The following is a 23,668-nucleotide window of genomic DNA, read 5'->3' as shown; positions in this document are numbered from 1 at the left end:
TTGAATCCACTGAAGGAGGTGTCAACTGCGGCCCATCAGACATCCGGAGGGTAAGACCAAAGAGACTGTGTGTTTATCTTTCCTTGATCAAGGGGAGATAAGTGAAAGAACGCGTCCTAGCTATCTCCAAGGTGGTGGACTAAGTCTAGCCTGGAGAGGAAAAGGTGGGGCGGGTGATTAAATTGGGGATAGGACGGGGAAATAATTAAAATAAAAAAATAAATAATAATAAATAATATTGTATTGTATTGTTGTAACCCCGCTCCCGCGCTACACTAATGGTGCGCATCTGAGCAATACTGATCACGACTAGTGAAAGACATATAGAGACAGGAAGAAGGACTGTTGTTAGCCGGCTAAAGGGTCATGGGAGTCTGAACCGTCTGGTGCTGAGTGCTGTCCTGTGTGATACTTGGAAACTGTGTGGGAGACCTGGAGCGACACTGGGAAGTGTGTCGGTGGTCTGTTCTGTGTTCTGGTATGAAGTAGGACTCTTAGAACTTAAGACATATTACTCCCTGTGACTTTATAGCAGACGTCCAAGTCTAACTAGTAACTATTACTATTTGTTGATGCTTATACTAGTTATACTAAATAAATACATCGTTTTCTGTTGTCAACCTGTCTTTCGTTGAGTGCCTGCTAGAGAGTTACAACAGTATGTTTAATGACTTTTGGCATTTCTTCTTAAGTTCCTTAATGTGGGGGAGAAAATTAAATTTGGAATCTAGGATGAGGCCTAAAAATTTTGTAGTTTTCAAGACAGGGATCTTCTTTTTGTGTATAAATAGTTCAAGGTCTGGGTGGAGTCCCCTTAAATTACAAAAGTGCATTCTAACTGTTTTGGAGTCCGAAAATTTAAAACCATTATCTTTTGCCCTATTTTGATATTTGTTTAAACATAACTGTAATTTTCTTTCTAAGATGTTCATGTTTTTCCCATAAGTAAAATGACAAAGTCATCAACATATAAAGAGCACTCTATGCCAGGGGACAGAGCATTTAGGATGCTATTTATTTTAATGTTGAACAGGGTGACTGACAGAATGCTGCCGTGGGGTACACCCATTTCTTGGTCATGAGTGTCAGAAGCGAAGTTGCCCACTCGAACATGAAATTTTCGGTCTTTCCGGAATCCCCCATAAAGCGGTCGAGGTGTCCCTTAAGCCCCATAAGCTCCAGGTCACATAGAATGCCTTGTTTCCAGGGTGTGTTAAAGGCCTTTTCTATATCGAAGAATACAGCTACTAGATTTTCTCTTCTGAGTAATGCATTTCTAATATAAGCTTCCAGCCTTACCAGAAGGCCAGTTGTTGTCCGCCCCTGCCGGAATCCGCACTGGTAGTTGGAGATCACTTTATTCCTCTCCAGGTACCAGACCAGCCTACTGTTAATCATTCTTTCCAGGGTTTTGCAGATGCAGCTTGTTAGTGCTATTGGTCGATAGTTAGCTGGGTCAGAGCAGTCTCTTCCCGGTTTAGGTATCCTCCAGCTGTTTAGGAAAGCGCGTGTTTGCCACACACAGTTATAGACCCCTAGCAGGACTAATAATGAGGGTTCGTGAAGGTACTTTAGGAACTGGTAATGGATTTTATCTTCTCCAGGCGCTGTGTCATGTGACACACAAAGATGCAAAAACTTCTGCTAGAGCGGTTTGGAAGGCAGTAAGGAGAATCAAAGGGAAAGAATCAAATGCAATAGGGCATTTAAAAACCAAGTACGAACTGTTACATCCCCCAGAGATATAGCTGACTGCCTTGCATCCTCAATAGCAGATAAATCATCCACCACATTACACGCCAGAGTTCTAAAACGTCAAAATCAGGGAGGAAAGACATACCATTGATTTCAGATCCGAGAACAATGAAGAATATAACAAACCGTTCTCGCTTGAGGAACTGAAGGACTCGCCTGACAAATCACATGATACAGCGCCAGGAGAAGGAGAAGTCCATTATCAGATTCTCAAGCATCTTCTCGAACCCTTATTGGCGACCCTGCTACAAATCTATAACTGTGTGTGGCAAACAGGCGCTTTTCTAAACAGCTGGAGGAAAGCCACAGTTATACTGATACCCAAACCGGGAAGAGATGGGTCTGACCCAGTTTACTATCGACCAATAGCACTAGCAAGCTGCATCTGCAAAAGCATGGAAAGAATGATAAACAATATGCTGGTCTGTAACCTTGAGAGAAAAAAGTATTCTACAACTACCAGTGTGGATTCTGTCAAGGGCGGACAGGAACTGACCACTTGGTAAGACTGTAAGCTTTCATTAGAAATGCACTTCTAAGACGAGAATATCTAGTAGCTGTATTTTTCGCCATAGAAAAGGCCCATGATACAACATGGAAACATGGCATTCTACGTGACCTGGAGCTTATTGGGCTTAATAGACACTGTCCCTTCTTTGTGAGGGAATTCCTCAAAGACTAAAAATTTCAGGTTCGAGTGGGCAACTCCTCTTCTGAAAATTATGACCAGGAAATGGGTGTACTCCAGGGCAGCATTCTCTCAGTTACCCTTTTCAACATAAAAAACAGTATTATAAATGCTCTGTCCCTGGCATGGAGTGCTCTCTGTTTGTTGATGACTATCATTCTTATATATGGCAAGAACACTTTAGAAAGAGAATAACAACTATGTTTAATTAAATAAAATTCAAAATTGGGCAAACGATAAATTTTCGTACTCAAAAACAGTTAGTATGCATTTTTGTATTTTAAGGGGACACCACCCAGACCCTAAACTATTTATAGACAAAAAGAAGATCATTGTTGTGAAAACTACCAAGTTTTTAAGCCTCATCCTAGATTCCAAATTTAATTTTCTCACCCACATTAAGGAACTTAAAAAGAAATGCCAAAAGTCATTAAACATACTTAGAGTAGTCAGCCATACAAACTGGGGAGCTGACAGAGATACCTTGCTGCTGCTATATCTGAGTCTAATCCGATCCAAATTAGACTACGGATTTACTATATATGGAGCAGCAAGGAAGTCTTATCTAAAAATACTGGAACCCATACAAAATGCTTCCCTGCGTCTCAGTCTCGGCGCATTTCGTACATCACCTATCCCAAGTCTCCATGTGGAGGCTGGAGAACTCCCCATATACATAAGAAGGAAAAAGCTTGCAATGCAGTATACAGTCAAGCTAAAATCCAACCCCACGAACACTGCTTTTGACTCTAAATTTAACCCTACAGAGGTAGAACTACACGATCGAAGGCCTAACGTCATACAGCCGTTGGGCCTTCAAATGAGAGAACCCGTTCAATATCCAACCCCACCCATTCACCAAATCTCTAAAATAGAAACTCGAAAGTATCCTCCTTGGCTAATGAACAAACCCAAATTAATTTTAAAAAAGAAAATACACACCAAAGCATATTACAAGTCCACTTAAAGGAGGTGCAGGAGAGTTTCGGAGATTGTGGCACCATCTACACTGACGGATCCAAAATGGATGGAAAGGTCGCGTGTGCTTGCTCCTTTCGGAACAAAACAATCTCCCGTAGACTGTTCCATATATACGGCTAAATTACTTGCAATATCGCTTGCACTTATTGCCGTTAAAGCATCAGAAAGGAGAAAATTTATAATCTGCTCCGACTCCAAATCTGCATTGCAAGCTTACGTGCGAATGAAGAGTGACATTCCATTGGTACAAAAGAGTCTAAAGCTGTTTAATCATAGACACGTCACCTTTATCTGGGTTCCCTCTCATGTGGGCGTTGAGGGAAACGCAGCCGCAGACAGAGAAGTAAAGAGAGCCCTAAATCAAGCAGTGTCACGAACTCAAATTCCCTGCTCGGACCTGAGACAAAGTATTGCCTCTGCTACCTATCAAGAGTGGCAGGACCGATGCCAGGCTAAGACTCACAATAATCTCAGGCAGTTTGTGTCGGATGTCAGGTGGCGGCCCACATCTAAGGGTTTGACAAGGCGTGGTAGCACGACCATGTCCAGACTTAGGATTGGCCACACCTACATCACGCACTCTTTTGTGCTGTAGAGAGAGGAGCCCCCACTTTATGAGTACTGTGACTCTCGCCTCATCGTGAAACATATCCTCATTGATTGCCCCAGATACCAGGATGTCAGGGAGAAATTTTTTAGAGTACACACCTTAAAAACACTATTCGACAATGTCGACTCCGGGATGGTACTGGGCTTTGTCCGGGAGGTGGGTTGTCTACGAAGATCTTATTTATGAATTGTGAACATATAATATTTACATACGATTTTTACCGAATTTATAAATTTTTACTACCTTTACTATTTTAACTGTGAATAGACCTTGTTTTAAATGATTTAACTGTTTAGAATCTAGCTTTTGTTATATAAAGGTAGAGGGATACTTAAAGGATTACGGGCACGACATGGCCTAAATTTGTGCCGATGTGCCTAAACTCAAAACTGAAACTCAAACTAATTTGAATCAATAAAGCTAGGTTTGCCTTTTCAACTCTTCAAACAATCTGGCGTTCTAAGGCACTATCTCTACATAACAAGATACTAATCTATAACACAAAGGTTAAGTCTGTCCTTCTATAAGGTTCAGAAACTTGGAGAGTCACAAAAATATGGAAAAGCTCCAGACCTTTGTTAAGAGATGCGAAGGCAGGAAAAATTAGAAATTAGGTGTCCAGAAAAGATAACTACTTTCAATTTGTGGGAGAGAACTAGACAAAAGCCCATAGCCAAAGACATCAAAAACGAAAATTGAGCTAGATAGGACACTCGCTGAGAAAACCAACTACCAATGTTGCAAGGCAAGCACTTAATTGGAATATACAAGAAAAGAGGAAAGCTTGCAGACTCAAGCAAACCTGGAAGAGGTCAGTCATTACTGAAGCTGAGGATACTGGAATGACATGGGAGCAGATGAAGAAAGCTGCTCAGAACCGAGTTCGGAGGAGAGGTGTGGTTGCGGCACTATGTTTCCCTGGGAGTGCACATGATTAAGCAAGTAAGCAATCAGCCTTTAAAACTAAATTACTGGATGCATTTATCCGCAATGCTCGGAAGTTTATTGGCCTCTACATATGGCAGAGAGAACTTCATTACAAATAAATTGTCACTCCCAATTTTAATTTATTTTATTGATGCTTGACTATTTTTTCATAATTTTGTGTGGTAATAATGCAATCTAAGTAATGTCCCTTTACTACGCCATTATACATGTAAATGCATACCAAGGATGTTAAAAATATGCTTGTTACAACACTTTAAAACACTAAAAAAAAAAGAAGTTTCAATGTGAAAAAGTAAAAAAAGAAAAACTAACAATTTTCCGACGGTCTTAGGCGACCCCTGGCAAATGGTCATTCGACCCCAAAAGGGATCGCGACCAACAGGTTCCTGCCTTAGGGAAAAAGCAAATTATACATTAAGTGCACATATTCGTGCTGTAGAAACCTCATAATTTAGAGTATGCACAAATACTTCTTTGGCTCATCCGTTATAGACCTTTCATACGTCTACATTATAACGCTCCCACTACACACACACACACACACACTAGACACACTATTTTTAAATGAAAAGCCTATCCCAAACAACACATATTTCTTATATATATATATATATATATATATATATATATATATATATATATATATATATATATATATATATATATATATATATATATATATATATATATATATATATATATATAATTAAATTTAAAACTAACAGAACACAAAAGCAACTCTTTAAATGGTAGTCTTTAACCAATTGTTCATTTTCGTAATTGCAAAAATAATTCTGAAATGACTTTGGGTATATTCAACCGAGTGAGGCTCGGTCAGCTGAACTAATCAATAATTTGTACAATAAAAATAGTAAAATTACCTATTTTTTTAGAAAAAATAAATACAAACTAAGCCTAATTGATGTTTTTTTCTTATGTGAACTCAACTATTTGGTACTTTCATAGCTGCATGTTCCCTGCAAAATATAAACATAACAAGCAGTTTCCCAAAAATATGACAAATTTTTACACGCTTGAAATATTAGATTTACATATATGAATTTATTTTGTCAAATTTGTATCATTACATGTATTAACTTTTCTTTTCAGCCAAAGCACAAGGAATTAACTGTTTTGAGTCAGTATTGACCAATAACAATGCAAATATTTCTATAACCTGCAAGGCATCGAAAATCTATCCAGCTGCTCAATGTACTTTCAATGTGAGTAACAATATGTACAAGTTAAGTTTATATTTACTGCATAAATTTATTTATTTATATAATTAGTAGATAAAGAATTTCATGTCTTTGCACTGTCCCTCAGCACTGACACACTCAACGAAAAGATATTTTGCACATATCTTAGAAATCAATATATCTAAAAATATTTCAGACGATAAGCTTCATCAAACACAAAATTATATTATGAAAAGCAGAAATGAAAAAAAAGTATAACTGCGAAATCTATTATGAAGGAACATATTGATTGATTTAAAAATAAATTATTTTAAAAACATTTTATCTAAGCTAAGGCTTTTTGTTTCTGTTTAAAATACGCCTGTATTCATGGGCGTAGCCAGGATTTTTTTTTTCGGGGGGGGGGGGGGGGTTTGGGGGGGGATCCCCCCCCCCCCCCCCCCCCCGCGAATAAAAAAAAATATGTGTGTATGTGTGTACATAATTTATCTTATTACATTCTGACCCTTTTGGAAGACGTTTATTGTTTATTGTAGACTCCCCGCCCTTGCTAGCAAGGGGGTTTGGAGGAGCTCGCACCGGCCTTGTTTCATGCATGTGGCACGCGGGCTGGTCAGAGAGGCGAATCTGCCGGTGGAGCGGGCTGCTCTTTCCCCGTCCGGTTCTATCTTTCCGATGGAGGCTCTCGGCATGCCGACGATACGGAAGAGCCTACTTGACCCAGTGGTGACGAAGCAGAGTCCAACCACACGGCTACTACAAGCAGCCAGAGAGACTATCGCATCATATCCAGCCGGAGTAACCACCATCTACACAGACGGTTCTGTGCGGACGCTCGAGGGAACTGTGAAAGCTGGGTACGGAGCGGTAGTTCGACTCTCTGGCAATCCCGAAAGTGACGAGCTCAGTGGATCCTGTCAGCAGAAAAGCAGCCTCGAGGCTGAACTCGAAGCAATGTTAAACTGGACTGGGTGGCTACGATGGTACGTAACGGGACTGCGTCAGCGCACGACATAGTTCTTTTCACGGACTCGGTGGCCGCACTGGAGGCCATAGAACGGCTGGATGAAGGTGCTAGAAGGGTATGGGACGTCCTAACGGTCGGAGGACGTCTCCTACGATTCGGCGTGAACGTTACTTTGCAATGGGTGCCCGCCCATTGTGGGGTGGTCAGCCACGATTTGGCTGACCAGCTCGCGAAAACCGCGGTCGCAACGGCGCTCGAACATGATGAACCGTACTCATATGAAAGTGTACGATCCCTAGTCAACCAGCGCATGTTGACACTTTGGCACGACGGCTGGGATTCTTCGGACAAGGGGGGTGAGCTTTATCGGGCAATGAGGAGACCAGACAGAAGGGATGCATGGTGGCAACTTAATCGTGCGGAACAGGCAGTCCTAGCCCAGTTCCGAGTCGGCCATTGTCCAATTGGTGCTTACCTCGGACGATGGAATGAGAACTACGACACACCGTGTCGCCATTGCATGGAGGACGACGAAACAATAGACCACATTCTTTATGAATGCAGAGTTCTGCACGAAGGACGATTGGGACAAGGTATAGATAGAGAGAATACTGGTTCATGTACGACACAGAGGCTGTCCTTGTACGGGGACAAGGCAACCTTAAGACTCACTGCTCGCTTCCTCTCACGTGCTCTAAGGGAGTAATTCTCAGCATGTTTTTCGTTGTCAATGGAGTTTCTGACTCGGAGGAGCTCGCAGCGCTCCCCCAGCGCGAGGCTAAGCCCCGCCGCCGAGCACTATTTCTGGTATTGAACGCCAACAAAATGCATATTCTGAGGTATCTACAGTGCATTATCTTGCTATTAAAAAGTTTTATTTCACAAACCTAATGTGCTATTCTTACTGACTTAGACCCTCTCGCACCGTTCGGCGCATTTTCCGGTAAGCTGTTTCCGCAACTCTTATTTTGCGTAATTCATTTTGTCGGAGAACATGTCTCTCAAAACCTCATGCGACGCTCTGTCACAACTTTACTAAGGATTCGACTCCCAGTTTGGCATATGCTTTCTTTGATTTAGACCCGATCTCTATAACTGACTCCTAAAATCTGTCTTAGCCATCTTTGTTGAGCCACATTTAGTGTTTTTCAATTCACACTTTATTAATGGAGCCCAAGCCACTGGAAGAAATTTGTATTCTTTCTTGACTACGCTCTTGGAATTGCATGCCTGTATTTCGCTTTAGATTTTATATCGAAAAGGAAAGTTTTTTCGTCAAATCATCTGTTCAGGGGTTTAAAACTAAAAAATCTCTGGAGTTTTTTTTGTTGTTTTTTTTTTTATTCGAAACCCCATTTAGCTACGATCATAGAATTTGGTGACTGTAGTTTGCTTTAAAATAATATTGAAGAGAGAGGTTTTCAACTCTAAAGAAAAAGCCATCTGGAGGAGGGGGATTTAAACTCAAAACCCCTTTGGTTACGCTCATAGATTTTATTGTGTGTAATTTGCTTTTTTTATATTGAAGAGGTACTTTTTACCTTGAAACCCCAACTGGATGGGGGAAGGTTAACTCAAAACCCCTTTGGCTACACTCATAGAATTTTGAGTGTGTGATTTGCATTTTTTTATATTGAAGAGGGGGTTTATCTTAAATTTTGGAGGGGGTTTTAAAATCAAAATCTTCCTTAACTGTGCAGTTGGAATTTGGGAATGTTGCTTGCATTTTTTTTTGGTTTTGTTTATAGAAGAGGAAGATTTAACTGCAAAAACCTCTGGTAGGGGGTTTAAAACTCAAAACCCCCTGGTAGAGGGATTTGTATCTCAAAACCCCCTGATAGTGGTTGTTTAAATCTCAAAACCCCCTAGTAGGGGGTTTTAAACTCAAAACCCCCTGGTAGAGGGTTTTTAACTCAAAACCCCCTAGGCTGTGCTGTGGTAAGTGATGATTTAGTATTAAAATCTCACCTAATATAAACAAAATGAAAGCAAAAATCAGTCACTTAATCCCTGCGGGGGGGGGGATTTCATTTCGGGAGGTTTGAATCTCCCCCCTCCGGCTACGCCCATGCCTGTATTAGTAGATGTTTGTCATGAGAAGATTATGTAACATGGGTGTTAAGTAGCGTAAAGCTATTGCATAAAGTTTTTTTAAAGGTGTATTTCTGCAGCGCAAGGTGATGGTTATATGTTGTTGACGAGTAATGGCATGTTTTTTCATAAGCTGTATAATTAGTTTAGACGTTATTAGAGAAAAGGTAAAAAAAGTAGATTTTAAGGAGGGATATGTTCTATTAAAGGGGAGCCACGACTAGAGTAAACTCATTTTAATTAAATTGTATTGTACATTAATGTAGTGTGTATATTATTTAAGTGACTCATAGTTCGTGAATAAAAGATTTTTATCCTATTATTATTATTATTATTATAGAGCCATGTAACCTAGTGCATGGCAAGATTTTTTTAAATTTCAAACTTTTTTTTGGTGAAGAGGGGACACCCTGACCATTTACCGACGTTTTAAAGGGCCTGATGGAACAAATTCAAGGACTAAAGGATTTTTGGCATCACTGGACAAAACCAACTAATTTGATACACTCGTTGGTACTGCAGTAGGGTTAAGAATAATACGTGTATTGATAAAGAATCTACGCTTATTCTTTAAACTCATTATGATATACACATTACAATATACCCAAAAGTGGCGTAGCATCCATGACGAGAAAGGGTTCAATGAACCCGGGCCCATGATCATTTAGGGGCCCACACCCTATGATGTAACAACCATGGGGCTAAGATCGAATTTACCTCTATGCAACATAAGCTCTAGCTTAGGACCTTCAAGAAATATGTAGTAGTATCATAACTTATACGGGGGCTCCATCATGGGCATAGTCAGGGGGTTGGGGTTCAACCCTCCCGAAATGAAATCCCCCCCTCAAGGAGATCGGAATTTAGTGACTGATTTTTTGCTTTGATTGTACTTATTTTAGGTGAGATTTTAATACTAAACCATCACTTACCCCAGCGATGCTAAGGGGGTTTTGAGTTTAAAATCTCTACCAGGGGTATTGCAATCCCACTCTTCTATAAAACAAAATAAAAAAAAAGAATGCAAACGACAATCCCAAAATTCCAAGTGCATACATAGCTACGGAAGGTTTTGATTTTAAAACCCCCTCTTCAATCTAAGACTGTCCATATATTAAACAAAAGATTCTATGAGCGTAGCCAAGAAGGGTTTTGTGTTTAAAACCCCCCTCCAGCAGGGTTTAAAGCTAAAAACCACTTCTTTAATATAAAAAAGCAAATTACTCAAAATGTTATAAGCATAGCCAAAGGGGTTTTGAGTTTAAACCTCTCTTTAGCGTGATTTGAAGCTAAAAAAAACTCTTGAATATAAAAAAAGCAAATTAAACATAAAAAATTCTATGATCGTAGCTAAAGTGGTTTTTGAGTTTAACCCCCACACCTCCAGAGGGTTGGAAGATACAAAATATCTCTTCAACATAAAAAAAGCAAATACACGCTCAAAATTTTATTAGCGTAGCCAAGCCAAAGGGGGTTCAGAGTTTAACCACCCTCCTCAAGAGAACATTTTTAAAGTTCAAAAACACTCCAGACGTTTTGAGTTTAAAATCACCCTACACAGAGTTTTAAGGTTGAAAAAACCTCTCTTAAACATTATTCTAAATCAAACTATAGTCACCAAATTTTATGACCGTAGCTAATGGGGTTTACAATGAATAAAAAAAAAAGGTTTCCACAGATTGTTTAATTTAAAACTAAAAAAATGATTTTTACGATAAAACTTCCTTTTTTGATATAAAATCTAAAGCAAACTACAGTCACCTAATTCCAAGAGCGTAGCCATAGTTATTACAAATTTCTACCAGTGGCTGGGCTCCATTAATAAATTGCAGTGAATAGTCATCTGCGAAATTGAAAAAGACTAAATGTGGCTCAACAAAGATGGCTAAGAAAAATTGAAGGAGCCAGTAATAGAGATCGGGTCTCAATCAAGGAAATCCTATGCCGAACTAGGAGTCGACCCTCTTAGTAAGGTTTTTACTGAGCGTCACATGAGGTTTGCTGGACATGTTCTCCGACAAAATGAATTATGCATAATTAGAGTTGCGATGACACGGGGGCTATTACGAGGAAAGCGCAAACAGGGACATCCTAGTACAACATGGCGCTACACTTTCATGGAGGTCCTCAGAGCAGGTGGGAAGAGGCTCAGACATTGCCAGTGACAGGTTTTTTTGGAATCAGCTTGCCGCACAATGCACCGAACGACACAGGAGGATCTAAGTCAGTAAGAATAGTACATAAGATTTTTTAAAATAAAAGTTTTTAATAGCAGGATATTGCCATGAAGATACCTCAGAATATGCATATTGTTAACTTTTAATATCGAAAATAGTGATCTTGGCACCGGGGCTATGCCCCGCGCTGGGGCAGCTCACAGACCTTCTTGCTGTCAATGGCAGGGAGTCTACAATTTTTCTACTAACTCCAGGTAGAACATTATGAACATAATGATAACAGAGTCGAAAACCATGTCCGCTTACAATGACTTTAATACACTGAATGACTACACAAGACACATTTCGTGAACACATTCTAACGGACGAGTTACAAGCACATGTAAACATTAGAAAGACAACCGATACAGCATATAATTTTGATAACATTCACCCCCAGTTCAAATCGTGCTTACTAGTATTATTGATAATGAATGAATAAAATAAACGTAGAACAGTAATAGAGGTTCAAGTGAACAAACAATGTAGAATAGCAGGACATGCTGTGACAAGTAAAACATGATAGATCAAATAGCTTAGTAAAATATAACATGATAAATCAAATATCATAATTAAGTCAAGTAACAAAGTAAAATGAATATAGCTAAATAAACAAAAGTCATTTTGGAGACTAGTATTAAACAGTTCTAATAAGCTGATGAGCTTTTAAACTTTGTAATTGGGCCTAGTTCTCCTTACTCTAAGATTGTATCTTTGTGTAGTTTCATCTGCTTGAGCTTCCGACGGTCTGGCTATGTCTTCGATGGTGCTGGTGGTTACTTCAGCCATAGTAGAATCAGTAGGTTGATTCCTGGGAAGCGAGCTTTAAACAGGGCAGTCAGTATCAAGCTATATTTGACTCTGATTCTCATTGTCTATAACTTTTTGTTCCTCCCTAGGGGCTAACATTCGTAATGAGACAGTTTCCTCTCGACCATTTGGTGTTCGGATAACAGCGTACTGAGGGTTGCATGTTATTAAATCATTTTCTTTTACGGGATCAAATTTAGACGATCTAACGTTTTTCTTTAGCAGGGTAGGACCCGGGCTGGTCAACCATGTTGGCAGAGATGACTCGGAACCACTTTTTTAGTTGTACCCAAGAAGTCGTTCATGTGGTGTCCTGTTAGTTGCAGTGCATAGTAATAACCGGATTAATTGCAGAGCATCATGTGTACTAGTTCCCATTTAGCTATGTCAAGTTCCTTAGTGTTACGCTCGTAGCGCAGCACGGTGTGCATGAATAATGGTGCGAATTTGTGTAATGAATGGAAGGGATGTTTAAAAAAGGAAACCGGGAGAAATTGACAGGAAGAGAAATGAAATGTTCGTATTTACATAACTTGTTGTAATATTAAAGTATTTATAGAGTAATAACCTGAGAGTGTATTATTATTTCGAAGATTCTTGTGTAGTAACAAGTGGCGCCCAAAGGAAAAGGCAAGACCTGCGTTATATCGGTATCTAATTCCTGTCTACTGAGGTATTACTAGTACTACAAAGTGTAACAAAATCTCTAGATCTCTAGATCTATTAAGATTGAGAGAGTTAGCGTCATCTAAATCTCTAAAGATATGTACTAGACTCACTGGTAAACATAAACCTTTAGTTGAAACTTAACTAAAAACATTATTGCTGAATTAATCAATTGGATTAACATGTAAATTTAGATTTATATCATTATAATTATTATGACGGTCAATTCTCTACATTCACCAATGTAAAAACGTCAGTGATTACAGTTACATAGTTAATTATAGTTTATAATTGTGAATTATGAGATTTACTATGATTGGTTCGTTGGGAAAGTCTGGACATTATACATTGGAATGGATGTAAGTAATTTTAAAACTAAAATAATAGTGTAGAGAATGGTTATATTTAATTTTGCTGTTGCAGGTTTTTTTTTGTTGTTGTTGGTTTTTACCTGGTTTAAAAGAATGAGAATTAATGAAGATAACATAATTATATTGAACAGTGGGTTATAATTTTATTTGATATTTAAAAGACGTTCGATGTACATCGAACTTGGCAAACAAGGGTGGTGTTACGGTCGTAGCGCAGCACGGTGTGCATGAACAATGGTGCGAATTTGTGTAATGAATGGAAGGGATGTTTAAAAGGGGAAGCCGGGAGAAATTGACAGGAAGAGAAATGAAATGTTCGTATTTACATAACTTGTTGTAATATTAAAGTATTTATAGAGTAATAACCTGAGAGTGTATTATTATTTCAAAGAGTCTTCTGTCGTAACACTTAGAATGTTAAGCCAATGTGATGGCTTTCCATAAAGTCACGTTAAGTTTCTCTATTTGTCCGTTCCCTCTCGGGCTGTAAGGGGTCGTTCTACTGGTCGAAATTCCTCTCTCGTGGAGGAAATGCTGCACCTATGTAGACATAAACGAAGTTCTCCTGTCAGTGTGGATGTACGCTAGAAATCCAAATACGGCAAATAGTTCATTGAGACATTTAACGACCGTAGAGGAAGACATATCTGGACATGCAAATGCAAATGAGAATCTAGAGAATTCATCTTTAATGGTAAGTAGAAATCTATTTATTGAAACCGTAGGGAGAGGTCCCTTGAAATCCATACTAATTCTCTCAGAAAGGTTAAGTTGCTTTAATCAGTTCTCCGATTGGCTGTCGGAAAAAAACGGGGCTTCAGTTCTGCACAAGTTTGACATTGTTCTATCACAGTTCTGACGTCATCACTTTATATTTCATTAAGTGTAAAAATGTTTCGGATATTGTTTTATAAAAAATGAATTATGTCAAATAGTTATTTGAAATCGCTTAATTGACTAATGTTACATTTATATTCTTTCACAATGCGTCACTATAATTTGATTATCAATATCAAATTGTTCCGTATTTTCATCTTTAAACAAATTTTTAAAATATCGACAATATGTTTTTCAGGGCTTTAAAAAAAGTAATTTACTAGAATTGATTACTGAAAATCACATTTTAGACATTTAATTTTCTTGCTGAAACATAAAATAAAAATTTTATAATCGATAAAGAATGTTCCGGATTTAGTTTTGAAAAGAAATCGACTTACATTACTTACCTTTTCGTCGCCTAAAATTTCCGAATTTTATTTAAAAATCTACTAACGCCAAATAACTGTTTAAACTCTCTCTTCTAATTAAAAAATAAATAATCTTCTCATTTACGAAAAAATGTTGTTCCGGATTTTTATGGAAAATATTTTAACTCACTTCTTTCTTACAGTACATTTAATTTTCTAGCTAAAACATTACAAAATCTAATTGTCGTTAATATTATAGTCCGATTTTTAAGGAAAACAACATCCAAACACAAAAGTAAGGTATGAAAATCTCTCCACATGGCTGTAGTACATCTAATTTTTATACGAGACCATCCAAAAAATTTAATTAACGGTATTACATTTATCTGGAATTCCCTTTTTATTTTACTATTTATACAAACATCCTGAACAATCTATTATATAAACTTAAATCAATTGTGTTCATACTTAAAATTATTACGATGTTTTGAAAATTAAAATAAAGGTTAGTCACATTTTTAATAGCTTTTAGTTGTTTTTTTTGTATATTAAGATGACGGACAGACCGACTGACAGACAAAACGCAAAAGAAATGCGGCTTTGATCCTCTTTAAATAAATTCTATTAGAACTCATTGCACCAATGTCTATGAACTTTCGTTAAATATCTCGTGTAAAAAAAAAACATTTTATTTGGTACTAGCCTATTGTGCGGTAATGGATTTTTTTTTTGACGACATATGAATGGACTCTTTAAATGTAAGGCTAAAAGAACGCACTCGGTTCACCAATGTCTATTAACACTCAAAAAATTGCGCGTATTGATGAAGTCATTATTTAGTCTAACTAAGCCGTGTGACGTAGTGTTTTTTTTTTCCTTTGACGTCACATGGAATGAATTCTTTAAATGAAATACTAAAAGAACGCACTCGGTGCACCAATCTTATCTTATCTTATATAATACAGACGTTACTTCAAAAAAGAAGATGATTACGTCCTACGCGTCATGCATTTAGTCATGCATATTAACCAATGACTTAAATTCTGCCAAGTCACTGGTTTTCCTGGCTAGCTCAGGCAACCCATTCCATGCTCTAATAGCACTAGGGAAGAAGGAGTATTTGTACAAATTTGTCTTAGCAATGTTTATGAACACTCGATAAATGGCTCGGATTGATGAAGGCGATTTTTAGTCTGGCTAGGCCGTGTGACGTAGTGTTTTTTTCCTTTGACGTCATATGGAATTAATTCTTCAAATGAAATGCTAAAGGAACTCGGTATAGTAATGTTTATTAAGCCTCGTTATGTGACTCACGTTTAAAAAAGGAATGATATCTTGATTTAGATCTAATCTAGATTTTTAATACTAGATCTAGATTTTTATTACAGTATATCTAGATCTGGATTTATATTCTAATTAAAATTATTTTAGAGTCTAGATCTAGAAATTTTAGATCTAGTTTAGACTAATATAGACTAGATTAAGATATAGAATTTCAATTTATAGACTCAAAGTGTAGATTTTGATTTACAAAGTTTTGATCAATATTGCAATGTTATAATATACTAAAACTAATCTACTATTTTTAAATTTAACGTTGCAATCAGTCTATTGATAAATTATCTATGACATTTTTTTTACATAAATCTTATCTAAATTACAGCTACATTATTCCAAGTTCATATTTTAGACCTAGATCTAGTAGATATAGATGTTAAGAGTGCTAAATAAGAAGTTTAATTTAGGTAGATCTACATCTTCATTCTAGATGCATTTAAATAAAAATGCCGATAGCTCTGTTGATAGGCTTAACTGTGCTAAGACATCGAAGTACAAACAAGATATATCTGTTCTTTTCTTTTTTGTTTTTTAATTACAAATCAATGCTGAAATATTTAAAATCGCTCGTCTGGCATTGACCTATTGTACATATCCGATAGATATCATGCCGTAATGTGTGATAGGTATATATCTTTTATCAAAAATAGGCAACTAGTTTATTATTAAGTGAAGAGCAATGCCTGGTCGTGCTGTTCGCGTGCTGAACTAATTATCTCTACGGTCGCGGGTTGTTTATTTGTTTGTTTTATATGTTTCGGATGTTTCTTCAGAGTTGAAGATAGTTTACTTCCTAGTCCAAACCTCCTGTAGGACGACGGGGGATGGGAGCATAGACCATGGACCATCGATAAAACCAGCGCACAAACTGAACGACCAGGCAGGGTTCATATCCTGCTCGTTGCCATCCTCCATCGTCTAGCGAGAAGTTAATTATTTTAAACTTAGAAAAAACACAAGAAACATGTAAAAGAAAAAACAACAACATTTTTTACAACGGCTAATGAATCTTTGAAACATTATTACTTTGACCATCAAAATTAAAGCACCTCTTGAATATTCCTTGCGAATAGGCAGATCCGACAGGGATCCGACTTCGACGGAGGCCGCCTCTGAGTTTGTATGATAACACAAACTTTCTTTGTAATCTTGTTAATTTTTTCCTTGTTTGACCTGTTTTACATGAACGAGTCAGATCGCTTATCCGTAACAAGTGTGAACGCTTTACCAACTATAAAAAAAGGTTTCCATTTCCTCAACGACTCAACAATGGCATATGCTTCTTTCTCAACAGAAGAATGTTCTCTTTCACTTTTTGTTTATGAGCGAGAATAGAGCGCAACGGGCAGGCCATCTTAGTTGAGGGTAGCTGCAATGGCTATATCAGAAGCATCCGTCTCAACGGTTAAAGGGCGATTCGGATCTATAGTATATACGGCAGCTTTTTCAAGCTCATTTTTTGAAACTTTCAAATGTTTTCTTAACTTCTTACGAAACATGAAGTTGTTGATTTCTTGTTAAGAGGCAAATTTTTGTAGAGAAGTTAGGTATTCACTGTGAGTAGTAAGCCGGAAGACCCACTACTTGTTTCTGTTCACGCATGTTCAGTGGTACGGGTAATTCCCTTAGAGCGCGAAATCTCTCAGCATCCGGCTTAAGTTGTGCTTTGGAAATCTTGTATCCTTACAGTCTCACTTTAGTAGTGCTAATTTCACTTTTCGTTTCAATAAAAGTGATTTCATACTTTGATAACTATCAAGAAATCGCTGTAGGTTTCGGACGTGTTATCCAAACCGCAGATGGTCACATAGTCCACATAAGCAAAAATGTCAGTGAGTCGTTCGTCTTCGATGATTTTGTCAATCGTAAGCTGAAAACTGGCGACTCCATTCGTACAAACGGAATCCGACGGAATGGATATAGTTCCCCACATGCTTCGAAGGCTGTGAACGGCCTTTCCTCTACTTTTATAGGAATCTGATGGTATGCACTTTTCAGGTCTAAAGTGCTATATACAGAGTACTGGGAAATATTTTCTGCTACTTCGTCTATTCTGGGCATAGGGTAGGCGTCAAGTATGATTTGGCTGTAGTATATAACCATTGTTTACTTATGTCTGTCATTTGTTGTGACTAGGACTTGAGCACGCCAGGGAGATTTAGATTGTTTAATAATTTCATACTTTATTAGTTGTTGAATTTCTTTATCTATCTTCTTCTTCTTCTGCATCGTTCTCATTGTTATGTTGGAGTGTTCATATGACTAGACCAATACATGAGATGAACTGTGAAGTGTTTTCCAAATCAGGGAGCTATCCATATAGTTTTCTTTCTATTGGGGGTGGTTTGGGGCCAAAGTCTTATATGGGCCTCTTGGTAAAAAGACCAGTTATGGAGGACGTGGTCGGCATTATCTGGTGATACTCCACATGGGCAGATTTCACTGGTTCCATTTTTGAGCTTCCGGTACATGTGTTGTCGCATTCTGTTGTGTCTGGTCCTGAGTCGAAAGATTAGACGTTGGTCTTGTCGGGATAGCTTATAGTAAGCGTCATCTTTCTTGTGATTTGGATGGGAGCTCGTCCATTTCTCATTTATTTTATCTACAATTAATTTCTTCATTTCTTCTGGACAGAGTGCAGGGTTTATTTGTGAGCCTTATCTATCAACTTTCTATCTGGAAATGAGTATCTGCGAGACCTTGTAGCCACTGGGGTACAGTTTGGTGACAGATTACTAAATAGGCTGGGAGCTTCTACTTTCGCTGGCTGGAGAGTATTCAGGCACAACGATGGTTTCTGACCATCGAAAGGAATAACATTTTTGGTGCAAACTTATTAAGTCAAGTCCAAGAATGACATCGGAGCATAAATTGTCTAGTAAAGAAAGTCTAACTCCATCATATCGTTCATTTTTTAGACGTATGTTAGCGTAGATATGTCCTTGAGTGATACGAGATAGATGGGTGGAAACCATAAAGATTCCGTTGCCTGAGGAACATGTCTGCCATTTGTGCTTCTTAGCCATTTGAGTCGAAATATAGCTTTCACAGCTCTCAGTGTCTACTAGGGCTTTCAATTGCACGTGGTTGATGAAAATGGGTATCTTTGATTTTTTTTAAACTCAAAGGCTGCACAGAAGCGATAGCCAAAACTTTTGAAGATTTCGATTTGCATACTCTTTGAAAATGACCCTTTTTGAATCACTAATTGCATGTCACTTCCCTTGCAAGGCATTAAGATCGGGGATGCTTAACCCTGCCACAAAAGGAATCGTTACATTTGGCAAGTGTAAGGCCGAAGAATTGGTGAGATTAGTTGCTGCGCAATTAGTTTCCAGCTGTGATGATTCATATAATAATAAGTGCTGATAAGCACGTTCTATGTCTGTCATTTGTTGTGACTAGGACTTGTGCACGCCAGGGAGATTTAGATGGTTCAATAATTTCATCCTTTATTAGTTGTTTAATTTCCTTCTCTATAAACTTTCTATCTGGAATCGAGTATCTGCGAGACCTTGTAGCCACTGGGGTACAATTTGGTGACAGATTACTAAATAGGCTGGGAGCTTCTACCTTCGCTGGTTGGAGAGTATTCAGACACAACGATGGTTTCTGACCATCGAAAGGAATAAACAAGTTTTGGTGCAAACTTATAAAGTCACGTCCAAGAATTACGTTAGAGCATAAATTGTCTAGTAGAGAAAGTCTAACTCCCTCGTATCGTTCATTTTTTAGACGTATGTTAGCGTAGATATGTCCTTGAGTGATTCGAGATAGATGGTTGGAAGCCATGAAGAATCTGTTGCCTGAGGAACATGTCTGCCATTTGTGTTTCTTAGCGATGTGCTTCGAAATATAGCTTTTAAAGCTCCCAGTGTCTACTAGGGCCTTCAATTGCACATTGTTGATGCACATAGGTATTGTTGACTTGTTTAGATTCATAGGCTGTACAGTAGCGATAGCCGAAACTGTTGAAGCCCTAGATTTGCAAGCTCTCTGAAAATGGCCCCGTTTGGAGCACTGGTTGCATGTGGCTTCCCTTGCAGGGTATTGAGAGCGGGGATGTTTAACCCTGCCGCAAAAGTAGCACTTGCTAGCTAATGCATTTTGGGGAATCGTTACATTTGGCAAGGGTGAGGTCGAAGAATTGGTGGAAGTAGTTGCCGCGCAATTCGTTTCCGGCTGTGATGATTCATACTGTAATGAGTGCTGATAAGCATGTTCTAGTAAGCGAGCCTCCTCGAAGGCGTCCTTTAAACTCAAAACAGTCTTTTCAAGTAGACGTTTTAAATGCTGTTGGGCACTAGTCCATTGATAAACGAATCTCTAATAGCCTCTGCTCGGTGTTATTCAGCAGTGACCGCTCTGAAGTTGTAATCTTTGAATAGAATTTTTAATTTCTACATGTAAGCGTCTATCGTTTGACCTTGCTCTTGTTTGCAAGTAGCTTACCTGTGCCTAGCAAACACCTCATTCTTTGGTTGAATGTAGATGCCATTTAGAGTCTGGATTGCTTCATCAAATGTCTTTTTATTAATTATCATTTAATATACAGCATGAGAGATATAGTTTATCAGTAGTTTTTTAATATCAAGATTATCTACTGATACTACTGATATAAAATTTTAAAAGTTTCATACCAGTGCTGCCAATGCTCTGCTGCTTGAGGTGCTGTGGGTTCGATGTCAAACATCTCGCGCCTAAATATCCTATCCATTTCGAAATTCTTACAATTTACAGTTTTAGATTCAGTGTATTAAATTGTTATGAACATAAAGATAACAGAGTCGAAAACCATGTCTGTATAGTATGGCTTTAATACACTAATCACTACGCAACACACATTTCGTGAACACATTCTTACGGAAGCGTTACAAGCACATGTAGACATAGGAACAACAAACGATACAGCATATAATTTTCAATAATTCTGTACACACACACACATTTGATTTTTTTGCGAGGGTTTTCTCCCTCCAAACGCCCCCTCCCCGAAAAAAATCCTGGCTACGTCCATGGTCCCCATATCTCAAATAGCTGAAAGCCTTTTCAACTCTAAATATGGCAAAGCGCGTAGGGGTTTTATACCGTTCCATGACTAATGACCAGTTGTGTCCTACCCTACACTGCAATTTTGTATAAAATTGTTAAAAAATTAAAAGTTTCCTTAAATTATCCTTAACTTTATATTAACTTCAAAACATTAACATTTCAGCTAATGTCTTTGTAAGGAAGTGCTTTGATCAGATTTATTGTACTGTTTTGACGGTGTGTCTTTCATATAGTGGTCATCATCATAATAGACCTGTATAGCAATGCAATTTTTCCATCATACATTTAAAATACCTAAAGGAGATCCAATCTGCGCCATTTTTCTCTATCATGGTAGCACTCATAGAGAATTAAAAATGTATTATTTTGATTTTCTTTAAAAGGTTTTGTGAACTCCAATGACGAACTACCCAAAAAGAAATTAGTCATTTGTAGGTTTTCATATTTGTGAGAACCAGAAGTCTGCAGGGTTGACTTAACAAATACTCTTAAGTAATAAATGATCACCATCTTTCTTTAAATGACTTACGATGCCAAGGCAATGGTGGTTTTTCAATATTAGCGGACAGTACCGTAGCCTTCAGGTATTGATTCAACAAAAGCAGCCGCCTGCGCATTATGTTCACTGTGTTCAAAGGTACTTGAATATGGTCTTAAATGATTCTGTCAGCTGTGATCATGAACTTAAATTGCAATGTCTTTTAGTCAATGTACATACAAACTACTTTATTTCTTTATCACTCAAAATATTTGTCATATGGGGGGGGGGGCATCAACATAAAACATATTGGTAAAAGTGAGAACGTTGGAAAGAAAATAGGACCAAGCAGCATTAAGAGGCCAGATGGTGACCTACGAAATGTTAATGGCTTATGTTCTATATCAACAATGATAAGATCACGTTGCTTATTTTATTATTTCGGTAATTCTGAATGAATGCATGAGTCAGCCATCATTGTTACTATTTTGGTATTGTTTATGTTCTGAAGAAATCCCAAGATAGTGTTTTTAAAAATATCAAGATATAACATAATTTCAGTGTTTTTAAAGCATTGCTATTTTCTTTTTAATTTTGAATTGGTGTCAATATAATACGTTGCTTGTTGTTCAGTCTTCTTTTTGAATAGTTAAATATTGTCGACTTTAAATTTTCTTACCAATATTTTAAAAATGCAATTGATTTATTATTTCTTTTTTATTTTATCTTTTTTATCTATATCTTTTAAAATGTACCATAATATCTAAATATATTGTTGGTTTTGTAGTTTTCCAAAACACTGTTAGTATTTTTTAACTTTCATTTCTCTTTCAAATTTATTTAAAATGTTTATTTTAATATATAAATCTAGACTTATTGTGGCTTATAAACATGACATTGAAAACAATAAATTTAATTTTTAGGTGAACTAGGTGCTAAACAAAAATAAGAGAGGAGAGGAGGATAAGAGAAAGAGGATAGAATAATACGGAAAGATTTTATGACTACATGAAAGAGAAAAAAAAGTGCAACGATGTTATGAACATTGAAAGTTTCAGGCCCTTCAAAATTTGGATATATTTTTATCTATTTTGTGGAAGCCCCAAGGCTATAGATCTGCCTGCCCTCCCTTCCATCCGGCCCTGGCTTTAAGTCTAAAAATGTCAAGATGCTATATCTAGATTAAGCATATTGTAATAACTTAAGTGAGGCAACTCAACGAGAACATAGACGTTTATTTACATAGAAACATGACAAACACAAAGGGCATCTGCCTTGAGTACAGCATCTCCATATTGGCTCTCTCTTGGGCGGAAATCGTTAGTCTCTTATGTCAACATCCGACTTGTCGGGTCACTGATAGTGCGCACCTTCTTTCTGCACTATCTTGGATGGCGTTGCGCATTGCAAAGTCATAACATTGCCCCCGTCTTAGCACTTTTCGTCCCGAAAAGAAACACTGCAGCTGAGGTTTGACAGTTTAGGTGGAGGTCGATCCGTGGGAGCCACAGACGGCAGGGAGCCTGTTGCCCACAAAGCCATCTGCACAGTATTCCGCGGAAGTCGCTTCCTCTTCCTTCAGTTGGCCAGTCTACGCTTGAGACGATGTCGTGGTCGCTGCTTCAACCTCATGACTATAGTCGCTGATGCCAGCCAGATGACACAGGGAGAGTTAGTGGAGGTCATGGTTGCCAGCCACGTAACACAAATGGAGGTTGTGGCGATCTTTGTAGATTCCAGGGTTGTTGTTCCAAGACGCTGAGTCAGCGGACCTTTTCCATGGATGTCTCGTGACACAGTTGTAGGCCCACTGGTAGCCATGGTTTCAGGCACATAGTCTTTCTCAGCCTCATCTGTAAGGTATGCCGATGAAGCATCCTTGTAATGTTCTTCCACCGCTACATCAGGTTTCGCTGGAATTAATTCACAACCGTTCAAGGCACTCTCACTGAAGTGGGCAGAAGTACACATTTCTGTCAAATTCAGATCTTGTAGCTGGGTTTCTTGGCATGGGCACTGTCCCCGCAGAACGCCGCATATACAGTTCAAGTCAATCGCCTGGATGCAGCTGCCTAGCATCGAGTTCTTTCTTATGCAGCTGTCAAAGTCCAATTCGTTGTTTCTGTCTCGGCCATTGTTGGGGCCCGTATTCATAATTTCACCCGACGACATACAAGGCAAGGAATCAGAAACGGTCTTCAGGCTTTCATGGTTTGAATTCTCGCCAAAGGTACTGACAGATAAACAGAGGTCTTTAAGGTCCACAGCAGAAACCTTGGACGCAGATCCAACGTTGTCTTGATCTGTCCGG

At 38.1% G+C, this 23,668-nt stretch overlaps 1 protein-coding gene across 2 annotated transcripts in view; it reads left to right on the top strand.

The window, feature by feature from the left end:
• Positions 1 to 23,668, top strand: part of LOC129922897 (uncharacterized) — a 92,421-nt gene that overhangs the window by 36,955 nt on the left and 31,798 nt on the right. For both annotated transcript variants that reach the window (XR_008774854.1, XM_056011079.1), the window contains exon 3: positions 6,093 to 6,205. Coding sequence is in view for 1 of the 2 variants with exons in the window: in XM_056011079.1 (XP_055867054.1) it covers positions 6,093 to 6,205 (113 nt within the window). In the remaining variant the exon portion in view is untranslated. The remainder of the gene's footprint in view (positions 1 to 6,092; positions 6,206 to 23,668) is intronic.

Source organism: Biomphalaria glabrata, chromosome 14 (genome assembly GCF_947242115.1).
Source record: "Biomphalaria glabrata chromosome 14, xgBioGlab47.1, whole genome shotgun sequence".
NCBI lineage: Eukaryota > Metazoa > Mollusca > Gastropoda > Planorbidae > Biomphalaria > Biomphalaria glabrata.
The sequence above is the reverse complement of the archived record's forward strand: the minus strand, read 5'-3'. Positions and strand labels throughout refer to the sequence as shown.